Source organism: Wickerhamomyces ciferrii, contig 00195 (genome assembly GCF_000313485.1).
Source record: "Wickerhamomyces ciferrii WGS project CAIF00000000 data, strain NRRL Y-1031 F-60-10, contig 00195, whole genome shotgun sequence".
Taxonomy (NCBI): Eukaryota; Fungi; Ascomycota; class Saccharomycetes; order Phaffomycetales; family Wickerhamomycetaceae; genus Hansenula; species Hansenula ciferrii.
The window spans coordinates 29,583-54,696 of NW_011887545.1; the positions used below are offsets into that span (position 1 = coordinate 29,583).

The 25,114-nt window shown below is 31.5% G+C and overlaps 11 protein-coding genes across 11 annotated transcripts; 5 read left to right on the forward strand and 6 right to left on the reverse strand.

Annotated features, from left to right (window-relative positions):
• Window positions 1-204: 204 nt before the first annotated feature.
• On the reverse strand, window positions 205-1,680 carry ERG13 (hydroxymethylglutaryl-CoA synthase; the record flags this gene model as incomplete). The annotated part of the gene is made up of 2 exons (XM_011274435.1): window positions 205-1,388; window positions 1,614-1,680. The coding sequence occupies 2 exons, from the start codon at window positions 1,678-1,680 to the stop codon at window positions 205-207; spliced, it is 1,251 nt and encodes a 416-aa protein (XP_011272737.1).
• A 457-nt stretch (window positions 1,681-2,137) lies between these two features.
• On the reverse strand, window positions 2,138-4,003 carry UFO1 (SCF ubiquitin ligase complex subunit UFO1; the record flags this gene model as incomplete). Its single annotated transcript, XM_011274436.1, has 1 exon — window positions 2,138-4,003. The coding sequence occupies one exon, from the start codon at window positions 4,001-4,003 to the stop codon at window positions 2,138-2,140; it is 1,866 nt and encodes a 621-aa protein (XP_011272738.1).
• A 228-nt stretch (window positions 4,004-4,231) lies between these two features.
• Window positions 4,232-8,206, reverse strand: TRM732 (tRNA methylation protein TRM732; the record flags this gene model as incomplete). The annotated part of the gene is made up of 1 exon (XM_011274437.1): window positions 4,232-8,206. One exon carries the CDS (start codon window positions 8,204-8,206, stop codon window positions 4,232-4,234), a length of 3,975 nt encoding a protein of 1,324 aa, XP_011272739.1.
• A 545-nt stretch (window positions 8,207-8,751) lies between these two features.
• On the forward strand, window positions 8,752-9,852 carry BN7_4970 (Non-imprinted in Prader-Willi/Angelman syndrome region protein 2; the record flags this gene model as incomplete). The annotated part of the gene is made up of 1 exon (XM_011274438.1): window positions 8,752-9,852. One exon carries the CDS (start codon window positions 8,752-8,754, stop codon window positions 9,850-9,852), a length of 1,101 nt encoding a protein of 366 aa, XP_011272740.1.
• Window positions 9,853-10,138: 286 nt separating this feature from the next.
• Window positions 10,139-10,672, reverse strand: TIF11 (translation initiation complex factor eIF1A; the record flags this gene model as incomplete). Its single annotated transcript, XM_011274439.1, has 2 exons — window positions 10,139-10,576; window positions 10,652-10,672. 2 exons carry the CDS (start codon window positions 10,670-10,672, stop codon window positions 10,139-10,141), a joined length of 459 nt encoding a protein of 152 aa, XP_011272741.1.
• A 274-nt stretch (window positions 10,673-10,946) lies between these two features.
• Window positions 10,947-11,747, forward strand: CTK3 (Ctk3p; the record flags this gene model as incomplete). Its single annotated transcript, XM_011274440.1, has 1 exon — window positions 10,947-11,747. The coding sequence occupies one exon, from the start codon at window positions 10,947-10,949 to the stop codon at window positions 11,745-11,747; it is 801 nt and encodes a 266-aa protein (XP_011272742.1).
• A 107-nt stretch (window positions 11,748-11,854) lies between these two features.
• Window positions 11,855-14,956, reverse strand: TPS3 (trehalose 6-phosphate synthase/phosphatase complex subunit; the record flags this gene model as incomplete). The annotated part of the gene is made up of 1 exon (XM_011274441.1): window positions 11,855-14,956. The coding sequence occupies one exon, from the start codon at window positions 14,954-14,956 to the stop codon at window positions 11,855-11,857; it is 3,102 nt and encodes a 1,033-aa protein (XP_011272743.1).
• Window positions 14,957-15,380: 424 nt separating this feature from the next.
• Window positions 15,381-16,340, forward strand: BN7_4974 (putative endodeoxyribonuclease; the record flags this gene model as incomplete). The annotated part of the gene is made up of 1 exon (XM_011274442.1): window positions 15,381-16,340. The coding sequence occupies one exon, from the start codon at window positions 15,381-15,383 to the stop codon at window positions 16,338-16,340; it is 960 nt and encodes a 319-aa protein (XP_011272744.1).
• A 1,066-nt stretch (window positions 16,341-17,406) lies between these two features.
• Window positions 17,407-18,984, forward strand: ACH1 (acetyl-CoA hydrolase; the record flags this gene model as incomplete). Its single annotated transcript, XM_011274443.1, has 1 exon — window positions 17,407-18,984. The coding sequence occupies one exon, from the start codon at window positions 17,407-17,409 to the stop codon at window positions 18,982-18,984; it is 1,578 nt and encodes a 525-aa protein (XP_011272745.1).
• A 2,148-nt stretch (window positions 18,985-21,132) lies between these two features.
• BN7_4976 (uncharacterized protein) lies at window positions 21,133-22,194 on the forward strand (the record flags this gene model as incomplete). Its single annotated transcript, XM_011274444.1, has 1 exon — window positions 21,133-22,194. One exon carries the CDS (start codon window positions 21,133-21,135, stop codon window positions 22,192-22,194), a length of 1,062 nt encoding a protein of 353 aa, XP_011272746.1.
• Window positions 22,195-22,499: 305 nt separating this feature from the next.
• HSP78 (chaperone ATPase HSP78) lies at window positions 22,500-24,908 on the reverse strand (the record flags this gene model as incomplete). Its single annotated transcript, XM_011274445.1, has 1 exon — window positions 22,500-24,908. The coding sequence occupies one exon, from the start codon at window positions 24,906-24,908 to the stop codon at window positions 22,500-22,502; it is 2,409 nt and encodes an 802-aa protein (XP_011272747.1).
• Between the last annotated feature and the right edge of the window lie 206 nt (window positions 24,909-25,114).

A 25,114-nucleotide genomic window follows, 5' to 3' on the forward strand; every position in this document is an offset into this window, starting at 1 on the left:
TTCTTTGCAACGGTTTCTATTTGATGGGGGTTTTTGTGCCATGTAACAAAATTAACCAATACTCGTTTGACAAAAAACTATACGGGATTTGATTTCCATTTGATTTGATTTGATTTAATTTGATTTGACTACAAGTTCATTACAATTATATTAATGCATTACTTATATAGCACAATTCTATAGCAAAATAAATATTCAATAACTTTACTCTTTAATGGAATATTTACGATGGAATCTATCATTAACTTCAGTCAAATAATAAGTACCTGGTAATAAAGTTTCAATTGATCCAGTTGGTTTAAAATCTTTCTTTAAATGTGCAGCTTCTCTTAATGATAATGCAGCTTCATATTCTTCTGGTGTAGCGAATTTTCTTGATGATAAAACTTGATCAAAATTTAAATTTTTAACAATATGAGAAATATCACCTTTAACAACTGCTGAAAATAATGATGCAGCTAAACCTGAACCATATGAAAATAATCCAATACGTTTACCTTGTAATTCATCATTACCAACATAATATAATAATGAAGCTAATGAAGCATATAATGAACCAGTATATAAATTACCTGTATTTGTTGGAACTTGTAAAGCTGGTTGAACACGTTTCTTAGTTAAATCTTTTGCTAATGCAACAAATGTTTTTTCAATAGTTTTATCTGTTAAACTTTCTTCATATGGAACTTTAGCTAATGATGGATCAACATCTGGATATAATGATGGATCTTCTCTAAAATCATTATATAATAATCTAGCATATGATTTAGTAACTAATTTACATGTTGGAACATGGAATGCATTATAATCAAATCTTTTAGAAGCACCAACAGTCTTGGAAGTAACACCTTCAACACCTGATTTTAAAGCTTTTTTACTATATGATGCATAAGCTTGATCTAAAGCTTTAATATAACAAGTTAATGAAAAATGACCATCAACATATGGATATTCACTTGTAAAATCTGGTTTATAAAAATCATAAGCATGTTCAAAATATGAACCTCTAACACTATCGAAAACAATTGGAGCATCTGGACCAATTAAAAGTGCAACGGTACCAGCACCACCAGTTGGTCTTGCAGCACCTTTATCATAAATGGCAATATCACCTGCAACAACAACAGCATCTCTACCATCCCAAGCACTTGATTCAATCCAATTGATAGAGTTGAAAACTGCATTGGTACCACCATAACATGCATTAACAGTATCAATACCTTCAACATCAGTATTTTCACCTAATAATTGAGTTAAAACAGATTTAACAGATTTAGATTTATCTAATAAAGTTTCAGTACCAACTTCTAATCTACCAATAGAGTTTGGATCAATGTTGTAGTTTTTAAATAATTTTGATAAAACAGTTAAAGATAATGAATAGATATCTATTGATGTTAGTATATTGGCGCTTAATTTTGTTATCTTCCCATAGATTCAATACTCACCTTCTCTGTCATTAACGAAAGACATGTTGGTTTGACCTAAACCAATGGTATATTTACCAGCAGAAACACCATCGAATTTTTCTAATTCAGCTTGATTAACCGCCTATATTTTATCAATTTGTTAGATCTTGTAACACAAAATAGAAAAAGGATACCAGTATCTACTCACTTGTGAAGGAATGTAAACTTCGATGGCTTTGATACCAACGTTTTGAGGACGTGTAGATGACATTTTGAATTGAAATGAATGTGAATTGATTGTCAACTTGATCAAATCAGATGGCAAATTGTTAAAAGATTAAAAGATAAAGTTGTCAAAATTCAGATTTACTTTCACAATTTCTCAACAAAAGTGGATGAAAAATAAAAATAAAAAAAAAAGACAACAAAACGCGAAAAATTGTGGAATGATTAATGAATTGAATATTGGAAATGTGCTGTTTATATATGCTTTATCAATTGAAAAATGTCTTGAAGATAAGTATTATGAATCCCATTTAGCCCCTGATAATCATCTCGTTCAAACCAACAAATTTCGTTTAAATTCAATGGATTTAACGCTGTTTAATTCACTTATTATTGTCTCGTTCCTCACTCGTTTAATTAAGAAAAAAAATATACGCCAGAAAATGTGGCAGAATTTATGTGTCACTATAAACTACGGGAATCAAGTAAACATTCATAATATTTTATTCGTATAAAGATCTTTTGAGTGCTTCTTGGATTTGTTTTTCAAATTCATCATCATTATCAGCATCGCCATCATTCGGTATTTCTTGTGGTGTTTCAATATTATTACTTGAACTACCTGTACCATTCTCATATGAATTTGATGATACTCCTTGATCTAATCTTGACATTTCCAATACCCTTGATAATTCTTCATCTATATCTTCATCTAAATCCACCAATTCTTTCCCTGTATTATGATTTTGATCATTCATAGATTTATTTAAAACCATAGCTAATTCAATTTCTTCCTCCATAGTTATATCAGATCCATTATATTTATCTAATAATTGATCTTGTTTATAACTTTCATAATCTTCATAATTTAATTCATGAATATCATGTTTAATTTTTTTCAATAATTTATCCTTTCGATCACCAACAACTCCTGTTAAAACTTTTTTCTTCTTTTGACGATTTTGGAAATCATATAAAGATTTACCAAATTGGAAATATTGAACTGCATTATTAACAATTAATATACCATTTGTTTGATTCTTAGGAGATAATTGAATAAATTTAACAGGTATTAAATATGGAGCTTGAGTTAAATTTAAATACCTTTTAGGAATCCTACTTGAAACAAGTTTAATAAATTCACCTGTTAAAACATCATAAACTGCTGCAAATCCATTATACGAACCCAAGAGTACAACTGATGAATTTATTGATATTGAACAAATTGGTGGAATCCCATCAGGTATTTTCAAATTATCAATTATTGGAGTAAATTCACATTGTTTTTGTAAATTATAATCATCTGATCTTAATCTTGTATCTCTAATATTATAAGTTGAAACAATCCCCTTTTTAGTTAATATACCTAAATTACATCCATCATGACCTGCAATTTTAACATCTCTATTTGAATGTCTCTTGGATTCTAATGAAATTTTATAAATTTCATCTTCTTCAATATCATTGAAAATTGAAATTTTTTGTGATCTTCCAAATGATGAATCATGAAATGAATAAATATATAAATTATGTAAATTACCAACTAATACTGCTTTAGCACCTAAATCAACTTGGAAAAATTCAGATCCTTTATTATGTTCAATTGATCGTATTTTATCAGGATGTTCCAATATATAAATTTTAGTAGAATCTATGGCAACTGTAGTATTTCCTCTACCTTTTAATTTTACAATAGGTTCATTTGAAACTTTAAAACTATTTGTAAATTCACCATTCTTCATATCCCATATAAATACATTTCCTTGTTCATCACCGCTATAACATTGCATATCATCATGATCAATTGCAGTAACCATACATCCATGTGACCTACTAAACTCTTTAGGTGAGCTTAAATATGACCTCGTTGCTAATAATTTACCATATATTTTACCATCAATTCTACCAAAAACAGCTGCATAACTATTAAATGAATATGATGTACATCTTGAAGGTGTTGTTAATGGCATGGTTATATCTGTTTTACCTTTATCAATTGATGAAATATTAATATCTCCTTGATCACTTAATGAAATTATTTTGGGATAACTTAATGTAACTTCTTCTAAAGATGTGGTATTAATTAAAAATGTCTTATGAATCCCAGTTGATTTCTTCCATCGATGTAAAATTTCAGATCTTTCAAATAATTCTAAACTAAATTTAAATGAATTTGATACTGAACTGAAATGATTTGTGTGGAATCTCTTGATAAATAAATTTTTCCAAAGTTCTTCATCGTTAATTATTTGATTTAATGCTTGACATGTTTCTGCTATATTGTTAAGATCACTAACTTCCAAATAACTCAATACTTGAATGATCACTTCAACAGGAAGTTTCAGAAACGAAACACCTAATTCAGCCATGATAAATTTATGAATAAAAGGAGCAATTCAATTGAATTATAACACGTCTTCAATCTTTATTAATTCAACATTTTTTATGTCAAATTTAAATTTCTTGTGATGACGGCAAAACAAAAAAAAAATCAAAACCGTGGTAGTCTTTTCGCGCATAATTATTTAATGAACATAGTGCAATTTAATGATTATCTACTAAAAAACAAATTTATAAATTATAGATTTATTCTATATCTATGCTAGTAATTCTATTAAATAGTCATGCAATTTCACTTCTTTTGCGATTTTTTGCAAGTCAGTGGTATCTATATCTAATGATTTCAAATGATAAATCACTGAATAAACATCTTCAAAAACTTCCTCTTCAGAAACCCATCCTAAAATTCCATCAACACCTTTAGAAGAGATAAAATTGATTAATTGGTTCTTAGTATCAATATAATGATGAATGATTTGATTAAACTCTTCTTGGGTAATAAAATGTTTACTATTTTGAATCATTTGAGCTAATTGTTGATGAAGTTCACATTTGTTTCTATAAAAATTCATTTTTTCAATATTGAAAAGAACTTTATCATTACCATACACAGGTTTAAAAGTAGGTTTGTAACTCAAAGCTCTTTTGAAAACTTCATGTGCAGACTCTGAATCACGACCAAAATTTTGAATGAATTGGTTGGCTGTGGACCAAGTAACAACTTTTTCATCAAAATATGAACATGCTAATTCTCTAATTTCATCATCGTCATCAGAAAGGAAATCATACAACAAGCCCAAAACATTCGGGTCGGATTTAATTTTCAAATATCTTAATAATGAAGTCAATGCGGATAATCTGATTTGGTATGGTTCGTTATCATCTGAATTCTTGAGAATCAATTTATACCAATTATCATAAACTTTTGAATCTTCACTTTCTGCAGCAATACTACCCAATAACTCCAAAGATGATCTCTTAATATCTTCACCATAATCTTGTTGGTTTTCAACAAAATCAAAAGCTTTCTCAACACTATAATCATCAACTAAAGGTATAGCTTTAGAACGAACAAATGTCCAAGCATCATCATCGTTAGCAATTTTGGATAACAATGGATGATTAATATCTTTTTCAGCACAATGTTGTATAGCTTCAACTTGAACTTCAAAAAATGGAGATGACAAAGCTTCTTCCAAAAATATTTGATTGTCTTTAATAGCTTTAAATAATTCTTTTAGCAACAATTGTTTTGAACCATCAATTTGATAATCAACATTTTCCTTTTGAAATAAATTTTCTAATTGAATAATGATTTTTTCATTTGGGAATTTAGTTAATAATGGTGACAAGATCTGAACATATGACATTTTTGTTGATGAACATTGGTTTGAAACTAAATATTCGTCGGCTTTTTGATAAACTAACTCTGCAAAATCCGATGAGTGTACGTCAAGTTCAATAATGGCTAATAAATGACCATGTAATTGATTTTGATCAGCGATGGAACAAGATGATAAAAGTGATTTGGCTTCATTGGCTCTATCTGCGATTAATGCTGGAACTGTACGAGCTGCGGCTTCACGAATTTTCCAATATTTTGTAGAAAGACAAACTCTTAACAATGGTTTAAATTTATCCAGACCATCATATCCAATATTTGGTTGTAATTTTGATAAAATTGTCAATACTGGGAATAAAGTTTCTAGTTTATTTTCTGTTATTGAATTTTTCAAAATTTTAACCAATAAATCGTCAATACCTGGAAATCTTGAGAAAAACACACGAGCACTCATTTTCTTTCTACCAAATAGTCTATTTTGTAATGCTGTGAACAGCATAATTGAACAATTTCTAACCGACCAAATTCTGGATGAGAATGTAGACAGGGCAAGTTCTAATGCTTCAAAAATTAATGGTATTACAGAATCTGCTAATTGTGATTCAATGAATAGATTTTTGATACAGTTAAAAGCATGGACTTGAGGAATATCCATTTTTTCACTTTCATCTTTTTCATCAATTGGTAATTGTGCAATTTTCATTAATTTATCAAATGCATATCTTAAAAGATCTCTTTCCGCTGTAACAATTGCTGTAATCAGGAATGGTAACCCACCTGATCTTCTTGTGATCAGTTGAGTTTTAGTTTGAATTAATGAAATATTAAAATCTAACCAAGTCTTGTTTTGATTTGGTAATTTTTCTTTACAGATTGTTGAAACTTTGATGAATGTTGGATAAACAGCAGAAAAAGCACCTCTATGACGAACAGTGGCTAATTGATCTAGTACAATTTCCCCAATCTGTAGCAATTCTTGATCATTGTCGACAAAATCTAACACCTTTTGTAACAAAACAGTAGATTCTTTTGTTGATCTCCATGCATAACTCAGAACTAATTGTGCAGAACCAACACCATATTGATCACAACCTTCTGGGGAATCATGACTTAAAATGTCACGAACTATATTCCAATTACGATTAATTAATTCAATAATGGCTTTAGTGTTGCTGTAACTATTCTTTTGTTCCATAATTAATCTCACCGCTTGGAAATAACCATCAACAGGTGAATAAACTGCTGTTTTAATATCTTCATTCAATGGAATTTTAGTGATTAATCTATTCAATAATTCTTCATCTTGATACAATTTAAACAAACACTCAATAATTTTTGATCCGGAGTCAACCAGTGTGTAATCGTTCAACATATCAAACGCCTTATTAACTAAACTTGAATATTCATCATCTGATAAAACTGTTTTATATGAAACTAATAAAGAAACGGCAGACTTTCTCAGATCATCATAAGTACTTAAAATATTATCAAACAAAAGTCTTTTTAGCGAATTATCGAAAACTTCAATATGAAATGGATAATATATATCTTGTTTGACTTTGATTCTTGAATCTAATCCAGTATCAGTTAAAAAATGTAATGTTTTAAAACCTGTGTTGATTCTTTGATATTGTGCACCTGGTTTTATTTGAAGTTTAGAGTACTCAATAAGCCAACTTAAGAAATCATGCGCTAAATCAACACCTTCAAACCTTACTTTAGCTTCAGTTGTTAATTTTTTAGCTTTAAGTTTAGTACCATCTCTATTAAAAGCATACGCTGAATCTTTAACTCTGAATATGAATTGTTTCAACATACTTGTGAATTTATTTCTAGTTTCAACTTCACAATCAGTGAAAAATATATCCATGTTTCTCTTTAAAATTTCGTAAACTTTTGGATTTATTGGTTTTGAACCTTTTGGTGAAAATGTTAATAATTGAAATATCTTGATTTTAAATTCATCTTGGACAATGAGTTTCTCCAGTGTTTCATATGACACTAGTTCCGGGAATGGTTCTTCTTCAATAGCCAGTGATTGACCAATGTTTAAACAGCTTATGAAAACATCAATATCATGTTGTAAATTCTTGACAAATACATTGAATGCAATTTTGGATGTTTTGAAAAGAATAGGTAAGATATATTGTTCAATACGATTTCTTAGTTCGGTATTTTTCAATCCTTGATCAATAACTCCCCAATAATTTGTCACCCATTCCTCAGCGTGATCTTCATCAACATAAAGTTCTTTAAGAATAGCGCTAACTGCTTTTCCAATTGGATTCGCCAATGCGTTAATACCCATAAGTTGTATGATATCATTAATTAAATTTGGACCTTTCTGTAGAATATAAGATGCAGTGGAACCTTCTTTGGCCAAATTTTCTAATAAATAATACTGAACCCTTCTTTCATGTGGTATTCTCAAAGTAATATCAATCCATTCTTGTAATGTTTGTGTTGGATTATATCTTCTAATCAAAATCAAAAGTTTTGTTAAAAGGTCTTTCAGGGAATTTGACAGAGGACCACCAGTCTCATTGCAATAATCAACGACATATTGGAAAATAAAAGTGGCATGTTGATCTTTATTGAAAAATATTTCATAATTAATTTTAGTCCATTCTTCAGATTTAGCACATAATTGAGCAGATCTTAGGATCCATAGAGCCAATGTATCAGAGCAAAGAACTCTATAATTATCAACACCTTCTGCATTTTGCAATGAAACCAATAAATTAGGATAAGAAGCCTTTAAAAAGTCCATATAATGCAAAGCATTGATATCTTTTTGAGATATAAGAAACTTTTTAAGAACTGAAAGCTCATCTTGTTGAAGCACTGTTCCATTTTCAAAACTGTACTCAGACAGCGATACAATCTTCATCTTCATCAGCAACTAGCACCAATAAACGTATCAGATGAATTCTCACAGGTTCTCTAGCGTTTGATCTGCTTTAACCGCTGATAACGATGAGCATCTCGAAATTTTTTCCTCTATACTGTCGCGAATGCATTCTATAACGGTTTATGTTTACTTTTGGTTGGGAAAAGCATCAGAGTGACTCAAAACTGGTTCTTTTAACAATGAAATCCTGTTGAAAGAAATGTGATAATAACCTGGTCTTCCAACTTCCAACATGGGTGATGTCCTAGTTAAAGTACCTTGATCTTTCAATTCCCTGGTTTTGTACCTGATTTTAAATCACAAACTTCGCCTTTTTTAATTGTGAAACGCGCAAAGTCGCGAATGTAACTGTTGATAAAAAAAAAAAGTTGATAAAACGTCAACAAAAACGAGAAACTGGTCTCGAAACGTATCAGATCAAACAATTTTATAACCTTGATCTACAATACCCAATACTTAGCCTCAAGATCAAAACTTTCACATTCATTTAATTCATATTAATTATACTTGAGGATTAACAGGAAATGGTTGCAGATAAATATATTGGGCTGGCCCTTGCCATATCGTCTTCCTTCGCGATTGGTACTTCATTCATCATCACAAAACAAGGTTTAAAAGATGCTTCAAAACAAGGGTTTGATGGTGATGGTCATGAATATTTGAAAAATCCAATATGGTGGGCTGGTATGATTACAATGGCTATAGGTGAAATTGCAAATTTCGCAGCTTATACTTTTGCTCCAGCTATTTTAGTTACACCATTAGGTGCTTTATCTGTTATTATTGGTGCAGTTTTAGCTGCTGTATTTTTACGTGAAGAACTAGGTACTTTAGGGAAAATGGGTTGTGCAATTTGTTTATTAGGTAGTGTCATTATTGTTTTACATGCACCATCTGATAAAGATATTGAAACTGTTGATGAAATTTTAAATTATGCAATGACACCTTTATTTATAACTTATGTCGTTGCAGTTTCTGTTTTTGCATTAATCATGATTTATAAAATTGCTCCATTATATGGTCATAAAAATCCAATTTATTATATTTCAATTTGTTCAACTGTTGGTTCAATTTCAATCGTTAGTATTAAAGCTTTTGGTATTGCATTAAAATTAACTTTAAATGGTAATAATCAATTTACTCATTTATCAACTTATATTTTCATTATCGTCGTTGTTGTTTGTATCATGACACAAATGAATTATTTTAATAAAGCTTTAGATCAATTTGACACTTCAATTGTCAATCCATTATATTATGTTACATTTACAACTGCAACATTAGTTGCTTCATTTATCTTATTCAGAAATTATAATGATGCAGGTCCAAAAGATTCAATCAGTCTGATTTGTGGATTTTTAATCATCTTCTCAGGTGTTTATTTATTGAACATTTCAAGAAAGAAGAAAGATCATCAATCTGTTTTATTTAGTCAACAAGGTGATGATTTAGGTCATATTCCAATGGAAGGTGGTGTTGGTGCTTTCCAAGCAAGAAGATCATTAAATCTGAATAGAACATCAGGTCATGATCATGACACTGAAGAATCCGTTGGGTTAAGAAGATTTGATAGTTTAAATTTGGACGATGATAACGAACGTGAAACGGATAGATTTCGTGTATAAAAATATAAAACAAGAGCATTAAATCAAAATTAGAATAAACTTCAATTCTTCATTGGAAAACATTAACATTTTTTACATATACAAGACATTGTTGAACTAAAATATATGTTGTAGTCATTTTCTACAATGAAAAAAAAAATTTATGAAACTTTTTATCTGTCATGATATTATCATAAATCTACCCCGAATAAATATACAAAAATGAATGCAATTACAAACGATTTCTAAAACATGTTGAAAAGAAAAACCAACTTATATGAAAAGAATAAAACAATGTTGAATTAGATTAGATATCATCAATATCTAATTCTTCATCATTTTCATCATCATCATCATCTGCAGCACCGAATTCGAAGTTGACATCTTCTTCATCATCATTACCAAATGTATCAGTTTCATTAATTTTAGCATTTTCTGGTAATTCACCTTGAGATTTCAAAGCTCTAGCTTCATCAGCATTATATTTTTGGATAACATCACATTGTTCATCTTGGAAATCTCTTAATGAAACTAAAATAATATCACCTTGACCCATCCAAACCTTCTTACGAAGTTTACCTCTGATGTGTGCCATACGTTCAATACCATCAAAACATGAAGCAGTAACTCTACCGTTACCCAACATTTTGGTGATTTGAGCATATTCTTGACCTTCATCTTTCAAGGTCAATTCTCTCTTTTGACCTTCATTATCGTTCTTTCCTCTTCTTCTGTTTTTACCACCCTGAAAAGCAAAGCGCTTTGTTAATAACTTGTTCTTTCAACCTTTTAAAGGTTCATACCGCAAATCTTTACTTACTTTTCCCTTAGCTTTTGGCATTTTGACTATAGGTTTCTTGTTATCTTGAGACAACTAACGTAACAGTATGTTTCCAACTACTTTTTTTCATATTTTTTTCGCCATTGCGAAGTTGTCTAGGAACTAAAAAAAAAATGAAAAAAAAAAAAAAAAAAATCTTTGTAATTTCTTATGTCAGCTTCATAAGAATCTCGAATCTCGCGAATTGCTACAAATAAATATTCATTACTTATATATTGTTTACACCAAAGGATTATACATCAAATAGCTAGATGAAGCACCAAATCAACTATCAATGACTATAATGGACCCATTTGAAGCTAGATTACAATTCATACAAATTTTAGAGACTTTAAATCCATCATCGATGGCCATGTCCAAAGGTGTATCGTTCGCATTAAAGAATCAAGAACTTCATGAAGATTTCCACTCGTGTATACTGGAAGTTTTAGATAGAATAGATTTGAATTCAAGAATCAATGTATTATATTTCATAGAGTCCTTAGCATCCTCTGTTATCAACAACCCAGTTAAATCAACTAATGGAAATGGTCCATATATTAATAATTTAAAAAATGATTTCCCAATAATAATTAAAAAAGTTGTACCCAACCAAAATCTAATCAATTTGAAAAGTACATCAGATATATTAACAAATATGGAAAATCTTTATGAAGATCATAATGAAGAATTAAGGAATTTGTTTCAAGATATTTCTCTTACAAACATTGATCATGAAGTTGATATAAAAGAAGATGAATCAGGTTTTAAAGGTGCTTGGAGATTTTTAATAATAAATAAACAAAATGGTTTAAAACAAAGATTAAAACAACTAAATGGTGAAGTCGTGGAAAATAAATCAGAAGTAGATGAAAAAATATTTACTAAAGATCAAATATTAATGAGAATCGAGGCTGATAGAGAACGTCATAAAAGATTTAAGGAAGTTAATTGGATAGTTAATAGACCAAGCGGCAAAGTTGAAATGAAAGAATTCGAAAAAATATGGAATCAATATGGTGAACTTGCTGAAGGTGATTATCAAGATTTAAAAGAATTGAATGATATCGCAAAAGACAGTTATCAAGTCAACTAATAATCCAATTCTCATCATATTAAACTATCTCTATATAGTTATATTTATATACTGTATAGAGTTCTATCTAAAAAAAAAAAACATTAAAATTCACATACTGTATCAACTCATTGTTCTGTAACATTTGCTAAAACTGTAAACAATTCATTTAAACCTTCAACGTGCTCCTTAGCATTCGAAACATCACCACCAAACGCAATTGTGAAGACATTATCAATATTGTTTAAACCATTAGCATATTCTAAAACAGGTTCAAAAATTAAACTTGATGACCCAGCAACTGTTAAAAAGTCCAATTTTTTTGGAATAAAATCAAAATAATTTTGCTTATCAGGCCCTGGGCTAACTGGTGAAGCTGGTGCAACAATATCAGCTTCATTAATGTTACCAGTTTTAGTAATGTAATTAATCAAAAATTTAACAGCTTTGAATGTTAAATCACTTTCTTGAACAACAACTGTGTTGCCAATAACTGTTGCGTGGATATTACTATCACTATTGTTAACATGGAAAATTAAGTCACCAATACTAGAACTTTGACGTTCTTTATCTTCAACCTGTTCTGTATGAAATTTCAATGAAACTTCACCAATTTCCACATAAGACCCTGGTAGCCTTTCTGCAAATGAATTGGCAACTTTCTCTGTGGTTTCAATCCAGCTTGCAGTTCCTGTACCTGTGACGCTAATCCATGGACCACCTCTTTTGATCTTAATAAAACCACCATTTTCAGCAATCAATCCTAAGTTTGGAACACGGCGATAAATTCTTTCCAAGTCTGTACGCTTGAAAGTTGATAACATGTAAACATCATTCGAAGCACTCAATTCTGTCAATATTTGTAATATTCTTTCGGTTGGGATAACGGCCAAATTTAAAATAAATAACTTGTTTGAAGCACCTTTATATTTTGCAGCAAAATTTTCGACATTCAAAGTTTGGTAATTTCTTTTTCTTTGTTGATCCGCCCATGCTTGTTCAATAAACTTTAAACTTGATTCAACCCAATAGTCACAATCTTGCTTCATCACGACATCATATAATTCTTTCCAATTCTCTTCACGCTCTTTTGGTGTGTAATTAAAGGCAATTTCATAACTTTTACTAACTTGTTTTATATCCCAAGGATTTATTAATATTGCTCCTTTTGTAAATACAGCAGCTGAACCTGTAAATTCACTAAGGATCAATGGTGACTTCTTTTCATTAGTTGCAACAATAAACTCGTGACATGTTAAGTTCATACCTTCTCTCATTGAACTAACGATGAACAATTCAGCTTCCGAAATCAAGGCTAAATATTGTGTGAAATCAATATCTTGGTGCAAAAATACGACTGGTTGAGAATTTGAAATATTTGGACTTAATGAATTGATTCGATCGACGATCGACATAATTTCAGTTTCTAAAGCAATATCAGTGGCACTTGATCTCAAACACACTTGAATTAAAACGGTTGATTCAATATATTCTGGATTCTTTTTCAAGAAAATTTCATAGGCTAATAATTTTTGCTTGACACCTCTAATTCTATCGAATTTATCACGAGCAACAACCAATTTTTTATTTGGCCATCTTTCTCTAATCAGCTGTCTCCAGTTTGTAACAATATCACTATGTTGCTGTTGGATTAATTTATGTGCATCAATACCAACCGGTGCTGAAGCTACCTTAACTGTTTGACCTTTGTATCTCAACTCATCATCACTTACATCAGCCAACAACAACTTATTACAAGTTTGTAAGAAATGTCTTGCATATTCATCAGTTTGGAAACTAACAGAATTAGCACCTAATAAACCTTTAAGTAAGTTTTCACGTTGAGCAAAGCATCTAAAAACTTCACTAGATGGGAATGAAACATGTAAGAAAAATCCAATCTTAGCATTTGGTAATTTTGATCTAACCATTTCTGGAACTAACAGTAAATGATAATCATGAACCCAAATAATATCACCCTCTTTATAAATTTCAACAATTTTATCTGCAAAATCCTGATTCAAAGATCTATAGTATTCCCACGAATGATCTTCAAAAGCTTTTGAGTTTGGATTGTCTGGGATTTGATAATGGAAAGTAGGCCACAGAATTTGTTTACAGAAATTTTTATAATGGCCTTGGAAAGTAAAATCACTTGGTAAAACAGATTCAGAGTGATATTCAGACCTTAACTTTTCAACAATCTTACCCTTGGTGGAATCTGGTAATTCATCTGTTGGGATACCAATAGTACCCAACCATGTGTAGTCATTAACAATACCATCCTCTAAAGATGAATTTATAGCATTTTTCAAACCACCATTACCTTTAGCAAACTCCACGACATTGAAAGGTGATTTTTCGAAAATGTTTGCCTTATCTTGTTGATGTAAAATCTTTTTGTTTGAAACACCCCCAAATTTTGGAATTTCAAAGTTACGATTTGAATCATAATCATCATCTAATTCTAAATTAGCAACTGAATTTCTATGGATTTTAGAAATATCTTCATTAGTTCTTTCATTTTCAGTAAAAGAATCTGTGCGATATTTCAAATTAGATCTTGGGTGTACACGTTTTACCGCTGGGATACCAACATCATAACCTCTTGATTTCTTAGCTTCAGTAACAGAGTTTGGTGGAGGTGAGTTCACTCTTGATTTTGGAATGAAAGTCGAAGATCCATTAGCGCTCAAACTTTTGTTGGCATATAATGAATGAGGGTTTGGTGTGCCACTTTTAAGAGATCCTGTTAAGCTTGATAAATTTGATTGTGATGCATTCTTCTTCAAGTCTTCGAAAGGTGTTTCAGACTTTGGTGGGATAACACCTTGTGCTTGAGCAGCAGCAATTGCTAATTCAGGAGCTGAAACTAAAGCATCTGGTAATTTAGCATGAGGTTGAGCTAATTGTGATGGTTGTTCTGAAGTTGTTGATTGAGCAGAACCAAAAGTATAACCTGGCTTGAGGTGTAAAGTTGAAGCATTTGGTGAATTATTAGATGATTGATAAAAGAAATCCTCAACTGATGAATTATTCGTATTGAACTGTTCATGTGATTGTTTATTCAGGATAGAACCTGGACCTGTTGGGTTTGTACCTGTTGTTGGAGGTTGAGGTCCATTTGGATTGACATTACCAGCGTTAATTGAAGCAGTTCTTTGTTTTGGAACAGTAATTGGATGAGATTGAGCTAATTCTTCTATTGACTCCTCATCAACTTGATTCATTTGAAATTCAACCGTATAAGGTAAGAACCTGGTTGTGTTCTGTTAGTATATACTACCTTTTAACCATCATCCCACAATCAAGCATATACGGGAAAAACGACACAAAAACGTGAGCGTCTAAACTCCTATGAATACTTACAAAGAAGCCACGATCAATGTCATGATGAATGTTCCTTGATGATAAATGGATTAATTGAATAATTGCAATTGAGCGCTTAAATTGTTTAGCTTTTATAGTATTTGTTGTTGTTAAAAATTTGATCTTGTATGTATTGCTTGCTAAAAGACAGTGTGCACTTTTTTATGTTTGTTTTTTTTTTTTTTTTTAAAGAAAAAGAGATCCTGTGATTTTTCCATTGCGGCAGGAAAAATAGATTTCTAGAAAACAATAGACACTTAGAAACCTCAAACAAAAAGAATTACAATGATATTCGATGCACATTGTCACATTGGAACAGACGTTGCAAAGGAATCAATCGATGGTTTAGTGGAAACTTATAAAGAGATATGTTTGAAGGAGGATCTTCGCTTAGTGTTGATGTCCACAAATCATATTGATTTGGAATATATTACTAAATTTGCATCTATACCTCAAGTTACACCAAGTTTTGGAGTTCATCCATGGTATTCACACTTCTTCACGCTAGATCAAGTATTTGATAAACAAAAACATTATTCTCAAATTTTCAAGAAAGAATCTGTTGATAATGAATTATTGACATTACTACCAGATCCAATTGATTTTCATCAGCATTTGAGTATGATTAAACAATTGATACCCAAATATCAAAAACCCATCGTCATTGGAGAGATTGGCCTTGATAAGTTATTTAGAATACCCACATCTGGATTCTATGGTAATCCTCAATGTTGTGGAAAGGAACAAGATATAAGATTGACAAATTATAAAGTGAATATGGATCATCAAAAACGTATATTTATTGAACAATTGAAAGTGGCGTTTGAATTGAATTTAAGTATATCAATACATAATGTCAAAACAAGTGGTGTTATTCATGAAATTTTGTTAAAAGTGTTGAAAGATTATCCTAATTATGTTGGATCAATATGCTTACATTCATATACGGGATCAATTGAAACATTAGAACTCTTCATCAAAACATTCAAGAAATCTAAAATCCATTTTTTCATATCATTATCTTCATTTATCAATAATAATGCTAAAAGGGATGAATTAGAAAATGTGTTGAAGATAATACCTGATGAATCTGTACTGATTGAAACAGATATAACAATTGAAAATCATAATCCAATGGAGAAACTTTTGGAAATACGAGAATTAGTTTTAAGGTATAAAAATTGGTCTAATGATCGGATCTTGATTGAAAATTACTATAGATATTTGCAAAAACATGATGAATAAACAAGAGACTAACTTATTGTTCAAAATTATTGGGGTATCGTTTAAACGTTTAAATTGTAGTACACATATATTTAATTTTTAATGTGTTATCTAGCCTCGATTGACCACTTTAGGAAGCAATAGTCGATTGCGATTATTTATAGGCCCGCCGCAAGATCAAATAAAAGTTGGAGAAGATAAAATTAACTAAAATAAATACTATACACGTCAAAACAAGCCACAAACCAACAAGCTGATTCAACATAATATATTCAACATATTCAAACAAAAGACAAAAGAATTGAGCGGTCTAACTCAAAATATATATAGCTCAATTAACAAATGATCGATGAAATAATACTGTCATCTAATTGAACAATTGAGGTTACAATAGGAGTAAACCGGGAGCCGGTTGGTTGGATCGTTGGATTCCAAAAATTGTGGAGTCCACCTGACAATTATTCATAGTATATATTGGTAAATTGTCCCTTTGCCATAGTTAAGCTCGTGAATTTGTTAGATTCCATTGCTCCTTGGAGTGTGATCAAGTCATGAGCGATTCGGGCGCCGGTCCGTGAGCGTTGAGTGCTTATTGTATAGGACATAGGAGTTTCGAGGTATACTGAAATGAATAATCATAGAAAGTATTTCATTAATAGATTTAATAGATTTTGAAAGATTCATCATGATCAATTGTTGAAGTAAAGTGTTGAAGATATCGTAGTCTCTAGTCCCTTGATCTCGCTAATTATATACCCAATTATGTACACCCCTCTATTCTGGACTTAACACCTCAAGCCCACCGAGTCCCTCCAGATTTTTAAGATCTCCCACTTTTCTCCAAGTTTTCCTGGAGCCCTCGGAATTTAGAAAGTGGAAAGTCTACTTGTATAATATTTAAAGCCTTCAATTCCCCTCCAAAGACCCAACCAGATTTGTAAACAAAGCTTTTGAATTTGTACTTTATTTTAGCAGTGCGGTATATTTAAACAGTCATTCGTCAAGTTTCAAATTTGATTCTTTATATTCAATTTCATCTCTTGATTTATCCGTTGATTTATAGTTAATCCGTTCTTTCATTTGCACAATGTCACAAATCTTGAAACAAAGAGTTAGATATGCTCCATATTTACAAAAATTAAGAACTCCAGAACAAACTGTGGAATTATTCAAAAATGGTCAATATTTAGGTTGGTCAGGTTTCACTGGTGTTGGTGCTCCTAAAGTTGTTCCAGATGCTTTGGCTCAACATGTTGAAGATAACAATTTACAAGGTCAATTACAATTCAACTTATTTGTTGGTGCTTCAGCTGGTCCTGAAGAAAGTAGATGGGCTACTAACAACATGATTGCAAGAAGAGCTCCTCATCAAGTTGGTAAACCAATTGCTCAAAATATCAACGATGGTAAAATTCAATTTTTTGATAAGCATTTATCAATGTTCCCACAAGATTTAACCTATGGTTTCTACACAAAAGAAAAAGAAAATGATTTATTAGATTATACAATCATTGAAGCTACCGCTATTACAGAAGATGGTTCAATTGTTCCAGGTCCAGCTGTTGGTGCCTCCCCAGAAATGCTGTCAGTTTCTGATAAAATTATTATTGAATTAAACACAGTTACACCATCTTTTGAAGGTTTACATGATATTGATATGCCAATCAATCCACCAAACAGACCACCTTTACCATACACTTCAGCTTCTCATAAATCTGGTGTTACTGCAATTCCAATTGATCCAAGTAAAGTTGTTGCTCTTGTTGAATCAACCAAAAAAGATAAAGTTCCAGCAAATACTCCATCTGATAAAATGTCCCAAGCTATTGCCGCCAACTTGGTTGACTTCTTCAGAGCTGAAGTTGCCTCTGGTAGAGTTCCAGAAAACTTACATCCTTTACAATCAGGTATTGGTAACATTGCTAATGCTGTTATTGAAGGTTTAGCTGATGCTAAATTCAAGAACTTGACTGTTTGGACTGAAGTTTTACAAGATTCATTTTTAGAATTATTCCAAAATGGTTCATTAGATTACGCTACTGCTACTTCAATTAGATTAACCGAACCAGGTTTTGAAAAATTCTTTAGCAACTGGGATGAATTCTCAAGCAAATTATGTTTAAGATCTCAAGTTACCTCAAACTCTCCAGAAATTATTAGAAGATTAGGTGTCATTGCTATGAATACACCAGTCGAAGTTGATATTTATGCACATGCTAACTCTACAAATGTTTCAGGTTCTAAAATGTTACATGGTTTAGGTGGTTCTGGTGACTTCTTAAGAAATGCTAAAATTTCTATCATGCATACACCAGCTGCAAGACCTTCAAAAGTTGATCCAACCGGTATTTCATGTGTTGTTCCATTTGTTTCTCATATTGATCATACCGAACACGACTTGGACGTCTTGGTTACTGATCATGGTTTAGCTGACTTAAGAGGTTTATCACCAAAAGAAAGATCAAGAAAAATCATTAAAAACATTGCTCATCCAGATTATGTTGATCAATTATTAGATTACGTTAATAGAGCTGAACATTACACACAAAAAACTAAATCTTTACATCAACCACATATTTTAAGAGATGCTTTCAAGATGCATTTGAATTTGGCTTTAAATGGTACCATGAAATTAGATTCATGGGATCAAAAATTTGACATATAATAGATCATATAAATATTCATACAACCTACATCACAGCTAATTATTTAACCTCCTGTTGATAATGAACGATTGTTTCGATCAATAGAAAACTATATATAATATAAAGCGAAATCGTTATAGTATATAAAAATGAAATACAGAATTAATGAATTATAGACTAAAGCGAGGCTAGTATACCTCATGATATTATTCTGTAAAATCTAATATAATTTAAGACGCTAAGACTAGTTTAACGTCATTCAGTTATCCACTCCCAGCTGTCGACGTGTGGTTTTGTGTAATTTTGGTGCCTTTAATTTTAATTTGACAGGTTTTTAGAGACCCCACGAATCGTCCCACGTTAATGTATATAATCGCTTATGTAAACGTCCCACTAAAAAAGACGTTTGTACTGTTTCTAGAAATTATTAGATCGGGATATTTTATAACCAAATTACTGAAATCAGCTGTTTTTTTACACCCAAATACTTGGACTCAAAAATTTAATCCAATAGTAATCAAGTATTGAAACCTCATTAAGTCCTAGACTCAGTTACACTATAGTATCTAGTTGTTATTCAAGGCTCAAGCTGGGTGGATTGTATTTCAGACTTCACGTCCACGATCATGGAATCCGGAATATTTCAGCCTCATCATAAGGAGTACCTAGAAAACCAAAACAACCTCACAAATCAATAACCGGATTAACTGCAACAAATATCCCAAGGTCTAGGTGCTAAATTTCTGAAGATTCAAATATTAGTGTGTTAAAACTTAAGGTAACTGAGGCACAGAATCGGATTAATTGGGAGCGTGGTGGTCCGCCTCATAATACACATTGTGTAAGTTACAAAGGTAGGCTTGAGGCTTGAGGGCTTGAGCTCTTGGGTATATTTCATTTTGTTGTTACGGATTAAAAACCGTTGGATTAATTCCCAATAAGCGATTCAGACCATCTCTTGATCTTTATTCAGTTACAGCTTCTGGTGGACACTGAATTAATATCAGTTATCGCGTAAAATATTGTGAATTGTGATGCTATTCTGCTATATTATCGGGTGGTTAGATGGTAATATTATCAAGATAACTATTCCTACATACACTAGGCCTTGTGCCTGATTCTATTCATGCACATACTAGCTAATTTTAAATTATTCAATTTGGTTTACTAGCTGTCAGCTAAACCCACCGGTTCAAGACAATCATTGAGAGGCTGATCAGGTATAATATTAATATATAAAGATGAAGCTAGTGTATCAAAAGATCATACACCTCATGGTTAATGTTAAATTTTAGACACTAGGACTAACTCAAAATTTAGCTTATTATCAAACTGATCCACCAGGTGCTTTTCCTATATATTTCAGATGTTGTGATTTAACAAAATTAGTATAAGCTATATAAGAGACCGGCCTAAGTATGACGTACTTATCAGTCATTGTGACACAAGGTATACCTTATTGGAAGCTTAATATTTTATATAACTATCCCAATTTGTCCATGATAATAGGCCCTACTCAATGCTCGTGGTACCACTATAGAACTAATTCTGAATTATCATATTACATTTATACCAAATTTTAAGCTCATTAAACGTGTACTTATATTACAGATGATCGTCATTCAATTAGTCAGAAGGGTGAAATGTAGCTCTGGATCACTGAATACTTCCTGTGATGACAGTTCTATAATTTGAAAATGATAATATCAACATCAAAATGTTGAAAACCCCCCGGCGGCCCGCGGCTAAATATCAAAACTTTTAATACTGTAGGTTCTTTCAGCAGTTAATTTTTTCGAAAATTTGGTTTAGTAGTGTAGTGGTTATCACGTCTGTTTCACCCACAGAATGTCGCGAGTTCGAATCTCGCCTGAACCTTTTTTGGGTCAAAACCGGTTAATTTTTTTTTTTTTTGGCTTTCAAAAGACCTTGAGGTGTACAAAACTTTGATATATACTCTTTAGTATGTAACAATATTATCGAGAGCATATTTGAAAGTACTATTGAGCCAGTACCAGTACTAAAGTGTACTTTGTTCAATTGCAGGCTTTAGATGGAGAATAATAACCCGCGAATTTTAACCCCAGTTCATGTTCAGAAAAACGGATCTTCAACATCTGTTTAATTACAACTTTAAATATTAACTATACATAGCAACAGCAGCTAGGATGCTCCATCAAATTTTGAAGATTGGTATAAACAGGAGATGCTTTGGTACGGGTCAGACTCTAAATAAGCACCAGAATCTAGTTAAACTCACAAATTCAATTAAGCAAACCTTAAATTCAACAAAGGGAGATGTCAAAGTTGATACAACTACGTTCACTAAAATGATCAAAGATGTACTTAATTTTAACTCAAAGAGAAATGAAGTCCAAGTTTCAAAGCTTATTGATGATATCTTAAGCTCTCCGAACTTCAAAATAAATCAAGAATCATTAAAGGAGATAATGGTATTAAAACCACCAGCAAGTCATATAATAAAAATCATCAACGTTTATTATGCCAAAAATCCAGAGGCACATATTCCTAGATCGACAGCGATGCTTCCTGTCAGGCATTTATTATGGGATGGTGACATTGAGTCTGCTACAAAGGTGGTCGAACTTACCACCGGGTCACCTCAATTCATTGCATACAAAAGGCAAAAACAAGCTCATACCTTGATGAAATATTTCGCTGGTCTTGGTGGATTAGTCGGTACTGTCGATATTGGTTTTAGAAGTGCTGGCTTAGAACCAATGGTTGGTGTTTATGCTATGATTGTTACATATGTCTTGAATATGACACTTTTCGCGACCTTATCATTCAGTGATAAGATTACAGGTCAATCGCCACTTATTCAATTCCAAAAAGGTGTTTCGCAAATTTATAGATCTAGACATTCAGATGAACTTGAAATGCTCACAAGAGTTGCTGAGGTTGACTCTAAGCTTAATGGTGTTGAAGGGTTTTTAAGTGCTAACTTTGTGCATAAACTAGATAGTAAAGACTTGGAACCTGTTGAGCCTGAAAGTGAAATAATGATGCAAGAATATTGGTTATCTGGTGGTGATAATTTTGAATGGTCCGAGCCTGATCAAGATCCTGCTGATATTATATGGGAAAAGAGAATCAATGAGCTAAGTCCTAAAACATTGAAAAGTGGAACCAAGTGGACAGAGACGCTTATTGAAGCCGATCCTGAAACCCCAACAATTACTGATTTTCAGGGAGCAGCTCCTGTCTAAATTTCTATAAGGAATTTAAACCAATAACGTATTATTTATATATTTATTATTATATTTATTTATATCGGCATATTTATTGAACAAATTATACCTTATTTTATTTATTTGATCTATACATGACTATAATCTAATATAGTTGTAATTGTCAAACCGTACATTATGTGATTCAGAAATTACAAATAATCATATACAGAGAGTATATAATTCTGACGAATTACTTATAGCTACGGTCTATTTTTTTTATTATTTTCATTCAAGTCATAAAATTTATATATATATATATACATGATATTGATCAGTTTATCCTATGCATTTTGATTTTCATCAATAGCACCTTCTTCATGATTTGGAAGAATATCCAGCTCGCCATCTTTAACACCAACTCTAACAGTTTCATTATTACCAATTTGCCCTTTTAACAAGTAGATCGCCATTGGATTTAACAAACGTTTTTGGATCAATCTGTTCAATGGTCTAGCACCATATAGATTATCGTAACCATGTTCTGTTAACCAATCTTTAGCTTCATCTGACAATTCTAAAGTAATTCTCTTATCATTTAATCTTTCTTGGACCTCTTTCAATCTAATATCAACAATGTTACGTAGGACTTTCTTGGATAATCTATTGAACACCAAAACATCGTCAATACGATTTATGAATTCTGGTGGATAATTATGTTTCATTTCTTCAATGACCTTATTCTTTGTGGATTCAGAAACAATACCTGTATCACTCTTAATTTCTTCATCTTGTAACAAAATATCTTGACCAATATTCGATGTCATAACAATTATTGTATTTCTAAAATCAACGTGAGTACCATGTGAGTCTGTTAATTTACCTTCATCTAGCACTTGTAATAAAACTTTACAAACATCTGGATGTGCTTTTTCAAATTCATCGAATAAAACAACAGAATAAGGTTTTCTTCTGACCGCTTCAGTTAACTGACCACCAGATTCACTCATAACATATCCAGGTGGAGCACCAATTAATTTTGAAACAGTGTGTTTCTCTTGAAATTCTGACATATCAAATCTTATAACATTACTTGAATCATCAAACAAAAATTCTGCTAAAGATTTTGTTAATTCTGTTTTACCTGTACCTGTTGGACCTAAGAACATAAAACTTGCAATTGGTCTCTTATCACTTGTCAAACCAGCTCTTTGTAATCTAACAGCATCTGAAATTGCGTGAATAGCTTCATCTTGTCCAACAACTTTTTCTTTCAAAGAATCTTCCATGTATAATAAACGATCTTTATCACCTTTCAAAACAGTATCAATTGGTATACCAGTCATTTTAGATATAACTTTTGAAATATCATCTGATGTAACTGATTCGTGTAGCATTGAATCTTGTTTCTGATCTTCTTGTTCACTTATTTCAACTTTTTTCTGTAATTCTGGGATTTTTGCGTAACGTAATTCAGAAGCCTTACCGTAATTACCTTCTCTTTGAGCAATTTCTAAGTCAACTTTAGCTTGTTCTAAATCCTTTTTAGCATTTTTGATTGCATCAATTTCAGCTTTTTCAGTTTCCCAAACTTCAGTTAGTCTTTTCAACTCTTCTTGCTTTAGCTTTAGATCTTTCTCTAATTTTTCTCTTCTTTCAACAGATAAAGGATCTGTTTCCTTTTTCAATGATTCCAGTTCAATCTGAATAGTCATTATACTTCTATCAAGTATTTGAATTGAATCAGGTTTAGATTCATGTTGTAATCTCAAGACAGCACAAGCTTCATCAACCAAATCAATAGCTTTATCTGGTAAGAATCTATCAGTAATGTAACGATTACTTAAAGTAGCAGCTGACACTAATGACGAATCATTGATACGAACACCATGATGAACTTCATAACGTTCTTTCAAACCTCTCAAGATACTGATTGTATCTTCCACAGTTGGTTCATTTAATTGGATTAGTTGGAATCTTCTTGATAAAGCTGGATCTTTTTCAATGATCTTATACTCGTCTAATGTAGTAGCAGAGATACATCTCAACCCTCTTGCTAATTTTGGTTTTAAGATGTTTGAAGCATCCATTGAACCATCAGTTTTACCTAAGCCTAACAACATATGAACTTCATCAATGAATATGATAACTTCACCGTTTGCTTGATCAATTTCTTCTAAAACCTTTTTCAGTCTTTCTTCAAATTCACCTCTAAATTTTGCACCTGCGATTAAAGCACCAAGATCCAAAGCAACTAACTGTTTATTTTTTAAGCTTTCTGGTACTTCACCTTTAACAATTCTTTGAGCCAACCCATCAATCAAACTTGTCTTACCAACACCAGCACTACCTATCAAGACTGGATTGTTTTTAGTTCTTCTTGATAAAATTTGAATGGCTCTTCTTATTTCTTGATCTCTACCAATAACTGGATCTAGTTTACCTTGTTCAGCTAATTTTGTTAAATTTGTACCATATTGTTCTAAAGCTGGTTTCTCCTCTTCTTGTTGTCCTTGGTTCATATTCATTCTGAAACCACCATTTCCACCTGGACCATTACTTGCAAATCTAGCAGGTTGAATTAAGGAGATCTTTGGACTCAAAGCTTTGTGATTATTATAATTAAACCTAGCATTTTTCAAAGATTGATTATTGATTAAAGTGGATAGAGATCTTGTGGAGGCATGATTTACCCCCAAAGACTCCAGCTTGTGCACAACTCTTAATGATGATGGAATTCTCTTGCTTAGCATTTATCTTTCAGTAAGTTAACAGCTAATCTTGTTTGCAATCTAGCTTTCAAATAACTGTCAAATCATGGAGTTACGAGTTCTTTTATACCTTTGACTCAAATTGGAGTCGGAATTTTCTAGAATCTGCCAGAAAATAAATTTCCGGGGTTGAAAAGTTCCATACAAATTAGATCAATATTGAATAAATAAAAACTTTTCATTATTAA